Raw genomic sequence first — 6,227 nt, forward strand, 5'->3', positions numbered from 1 at the left:
TTCTTTTCTTCAGTGGGAATGAAATTGCTCTGAATTTGGATGGAGCAAAATGTGGCAAAGTACTTTTAGGTACAGGTGCACCAATTGGGATTACAAATTAGATTTTTATTTTATTTATTTATGTATTTATTTTTGTCTGAAAAGTCACCAAATATCGCAATGAAATCATTACGTTGGCAAAAGTTGAATAACTATTGCTAACTGCATACATCAGTCTGCCACTGCCTCCATTTGCTCCACGGGAGACAGTGGCCGATTTCCAGACCTTTGGATATGTAAATAAGATTGGTTTCTTATGTAAGTCTTCGCATATTTCCCAAAATTAAGGTAATCAGCACCCTGCTAAACACTCGAGGCAGGCGAAGGGTCAACTTTTAACACGGCATTAAGCCTGAAAACATAGTCAAAGGCTCAAGGGAACTGATTAGATCAAAGAATAGCGAAATGATAGAATGGCCCAGTCAAAGCCTAGAGGTAGACCTGAATGAGAAGCTGTGGCAAAACTCCAAATTGCTGTTTACAGGCACTCTTCATCCAGTGTGACCAAGCTTGAGCTATAGTGTGACAGAATAACGAGCATTTTCAGATATGGATATTGTCCCAAAAAAAAAAAAAAAAATCCCTTCCAGCTGTGATCACAGCGAAAGGTAAATCATCAGATTGTTTACTCGAGTTGCCTGAACACAGACGCGCGCCACAACTTTCTGATTTTGTTTCTGTAAAGACCGAAAATCCATTTTGTTTTCCTCCCACTTCACAATTACGCCCTACTGCTTGCCTGTCACATAAAATCCCACCAAAACACACACAGAGGGTTTTGACTGAAAAATGAGGAGATGTAAAACAAAACAAAAATACTAATAAAAACAAACAAAAAAAGTTAAAAGGGTGTGAAAACTTTCGCGAGGCGTTGTAGCCGAGCCTGGGGTGACCGGGAGGCAGAAGTGCAGCAGTGCAGTGCAAGATGGAGAGTTGGCTGTATTGCTGATGACAGGTGGGATGCTGCAGAGGAGGAGAGTCCTCTGTAATAAATCTTGAGGCTTTTTGTGGCAGCCTCTACATTTACAGCCAATTACAGCACTTCATCGACTTGTACAAGGATGGGGGGGGGGTTGTTCTTTAGAGAGGGATGATTTATATTGAGCAGATAACTGATAACAGTCTTTATTTTAAGTACAAACAGCCAGTTAAACCAAACTGAACAGCAGTTGTTCTTTGGAACACGGGAGTGGATCTTTAAAGCCGAGAGATTTAAAAGGGACTAAGGAGTTTCCCTAGTGGGGATCCGTGTATGCAGAGAGCCCCTCCATTATGCGCTCCATTTCTCCTTCCCAATACTTCTCCCTGCTAACACGCCACCCCTCCCCTCTCACTTCCACTGCACACAGTAAATCCAGAGCCTGCAGTGCCTGATCGAGCCAAACCCTTAAAGATCCATAAGATGCAGTAGTAAACTCTCAGCTTGCACAGGGAGGAAGAAGAGGGACTGAACTGCATGCGAGTTTATGGCAGAACACCTGCACTGGACAAGTGAGCAGGGGTCAAATGCTAAGATAGACATACATAGGAGAGAGAAGGGAGGAGGTGGGGGGGGGGGGGGAGAAAAAAAAATCACCTTCAGCAGAGCACCAGCTGGTCCCGAGCTTGAAAGCAGCAGAGAGGAGACAGAAGAGGTGCTGAGCGGCAAAAAGGAGCAGAGAAAAAGTGACTGGAATGATAAGATGAGAAGGTGAGTTTCTAAACATATTTGAAGGCTCTTCTTCTAGCACACACATTTAGCCACACCCTGGGCGAGAGAAAGAAGAAAAAAAAAACCCAAAACACTGCAGTATCTTGTCGGCTGTGTCTTTGCCTGCCTTTGGACCAACTCATGCATGAGTCCTCTGTGGAGTCGTTACCAAAACCCATCTATTGGACTAGTTTTCCTCCTCTGAGAGCATGGGACTGACTCCACTGACAACCACTGATGAGTGAACACAAACTGATGCCAGGGAAAATGACTGCAGGGATTTGTCCTCCTTTCTGATGGATGGTGTTCTTCAATGTAGTTGAAAAATGCTCACTACAGTTCAGCTCTGGTGTTATTCGCTTGTATAAAAAAAGGGGGGACACACTGCAGGCATTATGCTGCATACATGAGAGGTAGTTCGGTGTGTTTTTGCTCATTCAGCTTTCTTATACGCCGACAAATTTCTCATTTTTTCTTTTCTTTGCTTTTTTTTTGTAACCCCCAGCAGGCCCGTGATGTTGAAGCCGTTTCTTAATGAGGCCCTCCTGGAGCTGGTGCTCGTGCTGTGGCTCGGGCTCCGCGTCCTGGCCGTGTGCCCCTCCGTGTGCTCCTGCAGCCGCAGCCACAGAGAGGTGGACTGTTTCCGGAGGAGCCTGAGAGAGCTCCCCGACGGCTTGCAGCACAACATCCTCTCCCTCAACCTGTCCCACAACCAGCTCCTCCATCTGGACGACAGGCTCGCCTCGTACACCCACCTCCGCGTCCTGGATTTGTCCCACAACAGGCTGAGCCGCCTTCCCAGAGGCCTGCCTCGCTCCCTCTGGGAGCTCCGCGCCTCGTCCAACCGCATCCAGCTGCTGGACAAGAACGACACGGTCTACCACTGGAACCTGAAGACCCTCGACCTCTCAGGCAACAAGGTAGAGAGGGCCGTCTTCATCAATAACACAATGCCTGAGCTGCGCATGCTCAACCTCAGCAAGAATCACTTCTACACTTTGCCCACCAACCTGCCTGTGCACCTGGAGACCGTCGATCTGTCCCACAACATGCTTCTGAAGGTGCTGCCGGGCTCTCTTGACCGACTCCCAAAGTTAACCCACTTCTACCTGCACTCTAACCGCTTCTCCTCACTGCCCTTTGGAGCTTTGGACAAGATGGTCTCACTCAGAGTCGTCACTCTGGGCAGCAACCCTTGGGCTTGCCACCTTCACGAGGTCGACTACTTGCTGTCTTGGACTCAGAGCACCTCTGCGCTTGTCCTCGGCTGCCCCTGCTACACCCAGCCCGTGTGTGGAGCGACGCACTCCAGCAGGACCGGAGGTTTGCACTTTGGCTCCTTTGTTCTGCCTCCTCTGGCAGTCGGTGCCTCGGATCTGACCTCGGCGTCGCCCGAAGATGGCGTCACGCCGTGGTACTGGTCCGTCTCCGCTCAGCAAAGCACGCCCCAAACCCGCAGAGAGTCTCTAAACATGGGGCACGATGCCTTCACGGAAACAGCCATCAGCATTTCCACCGTAACGATTAATCACCTGGCTGGAACCGGCAGCCGAGAGGACATAGATCATCTCATCTCAGGCACAAAGGAAGCTTCATCCTCGGCCCCGCTCCACACCGCGGACTTATCCCATTTCTCTGACAAAAGTCTCATTACCGACACATCTAAAGGAAACGGCGTGGAGCTGGCCACCGATCGATTCTTTATAACCGAGGCCTCCTCCACCCAAACAAAGAGGACAGCCACTCTCCGCACCAGAAGCGTCAGGAGACAGAATCAGTCGCCTTCCGGAGGCATCAGAAACAGCAGCCCAACCTTCTCCTGGTTTGGTTTCCTTCACAACTTGTGGCTTTTCCCTCTCGTTTTGCCTCAAGTCGTCTGACGGATGGTGTGAAGAGTTTGAGGCAAAATGTGAATTTAAAGCAAAAAATAAATAAATAAATACTAAAGCACAAGAGAGATGATACTGGAACAGTTGTTGCACCCACAGAAGCCATGTCTTCAGAGGAAGTTTAGATGATAAAAATAAATAAATAAAAGAAAATAGAAAATATGTCTTTAACCACTTTTTTTGGATTACATAAGGTTCACACTAATGCCAGCAAAATGGATTTTTTAAAAATGTGAAAATGAGGTGTTTATCTCTTTATGTCATTGCCTCAACATTTGACACCATCCTTCATGAAACCACAACGTGTGTGCGTGTGTGTGTGTGGTATTATTTTGGAAACTGGCACACAATGATTCAAACAAACACCAAGGTGCAGCGGCTTATAAAACTCTTCTCTGCTATGTTACAACTGCAAAACTTCGGTGCATTTCATTAGGATTTTATATGGTTGAAAGGTAGAGAGAAAGAAGGATGCATGGTCTCTAGACGTTTTCACAAGCAAAAACCTGATTAGATTTGCATGTGTTCACTGTTAAAATCTGGTATTTTTTCCTTCCTCTTCACAAAAACGAAGAGCTTCCATCTTGAAAGCCGCACCAACGTTAGAACGTGAGAAAATGTGAACCGTTTAAAGACGTGTGAATAATTATACAGGACGCTGCATGCGGTCACATTTGCTCATCCAAAGCATGTCTTGTCAACAGGGAACTGTGCCTTTACAGCAACGGACCATCCTTACGACGCCACCGACACGTTTGAAATGGTTCGCTCACGAGAGGCCGACAGTCGCATCCCATCGTTCGCCCTCAGATTCTCGTTTAAGGAACTATCTTAAAAATTGTTGAAATTCTTCCAACAAGCAATTTACAGTTTAGATTAATCGTCCACAAATCTCTGAAAGTCAATGTGGGGTCTGTGAAACTTGTAATAGTTTGGAGGTGGTTTTTTTTTTTTTTTACTTTTTTGTCTTTCTTTGTTTGTGTCTGGAGTAACTGTATTGATGGGAGTGTTTTTAAACCCAAGCGGAGGATCACCAGAAAATTAATGTGAGAGGGCCGAGAGTTCGCGGCCAATCTGCATCGGCTTTTCAGCCTCATTAGCTCCGTCTGTAATGAATGCTTCTCGGCCTTTGCAATTTTACACAGAAGAAGCCCTGATCTCCTCTGATGATCCCTCCCCGTTCTTTGTTTTTCCTTCCCTCTCTCGAACGCTCTTTTCTTGACACTCTTCAGCTTTTACATCAACAAAAAAGCTTTTTTTTTTAATAAAAAAAAAATGGCGCAACATTTGTAATGCTGCTTCTTTTAAAAGACTCTTCTTGAACATTTGCGAGGAAAAACAGAACAATGAATGTAATGAATGAAGCTGAGCACATGATGGCACTATACATTCAGCAAACAGCTTGTTGTGGAGCTGAAAAGCCTTCTTTGACTTTCTGCCAACGCTGCCTGATGTCCTCAATAGATGTTCAGTGTCATTTTTATTTTCTCACTCTTCTTTTTTTTTGAATTGCAAGTTTTATTTTGCTTTCTGAAACCCACTTTTTTTTTCTTAGCTTTTGAACAAATGCAGTGATTGTGTGGACGTCCCCAATCCCTGTTTCCTGTGATTCTGCTAACTCATTTTGAGCATTCTGTGTAGGAGCCAAAATCTCCCTGGACAGGATGTATACATTTATAATGACACGAGCTCAACAGGAAGCAACAGAGACTCTGTCGAACGGAGGGTAAACAAATGGACAATATATCTAATGAACAGGGAGTGCAGAGCGCCTCTTGCGTATTTTGATCACATCTTAGACTTAAGTGTCCTTCATGATTCACTGACGCTGGTGAAAATCATCTGCATGGCGACCGAACGTTTGGGGAATGCAAACTTCCTGGTGCTTCACTGCAGAGCGATAAAGCGTAGAGTTTGTCAGCTTCTTTTTTTTCTTTAACTGTAGAATGCTAAGATATTCAAATCCTCCTGATTGCATTAAACAGCTGTGATGCACCACTCTGCAGCTTTTTTTCTTTTTTTTTTTTGTCTTTTTACAATTTAGTGTTATTTGCATAGAGACGCATACGTTGCCAAAATAATAAGGCATGCATCACCGTACAGCAGAACCGGTGCCAGAGAATTTAGAAGTTTGTTTTGGTAACTTCTTCAAGGTTCTGCAATCTCTAATAAAACGTACGCTTAAAGCAATCAACACTCTCTGATTGTTGTTGGATTTTGTCCATAACTGCTGTCTAAATAGTGTAGTTTTCTTTTTTTCTTTTTAGAACGCTGCAAGACTTTTAAAATGCGCAATAAAGGAAGTCTGAGAGAAGAGATCTAACTTGAAGTTATTGTTTTGCTTTTGACTCAGCAGCTGCAGTGGCTCTTGAGTATATCTGCAACACATTTAAAATTCCACTTATTTGCGTTGTCAAACGATGAGAATGACATATATCGTGTACAAAAATAAGCAAAAACATGATACGTCATTAGAGATTAAAGTAACTCATCTTGAATGGATATTATTTCTCTTCAGGATTTCATGCCTGCAGTCAATTTATTGCCAATCGCTAGGGGTGTCTATACCCTGCAGTATTTTCTGTGAACCATAATATCCTCCTGGAGGG

The 6,227-nt window shown here is 44.7% G+C and overlaps 1 protein-coding gene across 2 annotated transcripts; it reads left to right on the top strand.

Annotated features, from left to right (window-relative positions):
* The first annotated feature begins 822 nt into the window (after window positions 1-822).
* LOC106956761 (oligodendrocyte-myelin glycoprotein-like) lies at window positions 823-5,616 on the top strand. 2 transcript variants are annotated; one of them, XM_015047787.1, is made up of 2 exons: window positions 823-1,729; window positions 2,235-5,616. In XM_015047787.1, exons 1-2 carry the CDS (start codon window positions 1,506-1,508, stop codon window positions 3,607-3,609), a joined length of 1,599 nt encoding a protein of 532 aa, XP_014903273.1. In that variant the 5' UTR covers window positions 823-1,505; the 3' UTR covers window positions 3,610-5,616. The 2 variants fall into 2 exon arrangements, with proteins under 2 accessions (XP_014903273.1, XP_014903275.1); XM_015047789.1 differs by having other exon boundaries at window positions 2,238-5,616.
* Window positions 5,617-6,227: the final 611 nt, after the last annotated feature.

This window comes from Poecilia latipinna, unplaced genomic scaffold, assembly GCF_001443285.1.
Source record: "Poecilia latipinna isolate Pla-1442-1.1 unplaced genomic scaffold, P_latipinna-1.0 Scaffold842, whole genome shotgun sequence".
NCBI classification, from domain to species: Eukaryota; Metazoa; Chordata; class Actinopteri; order Cyprinodontiformes; family Poeciliidae; genus Poecilia; species Poecilia latipinna.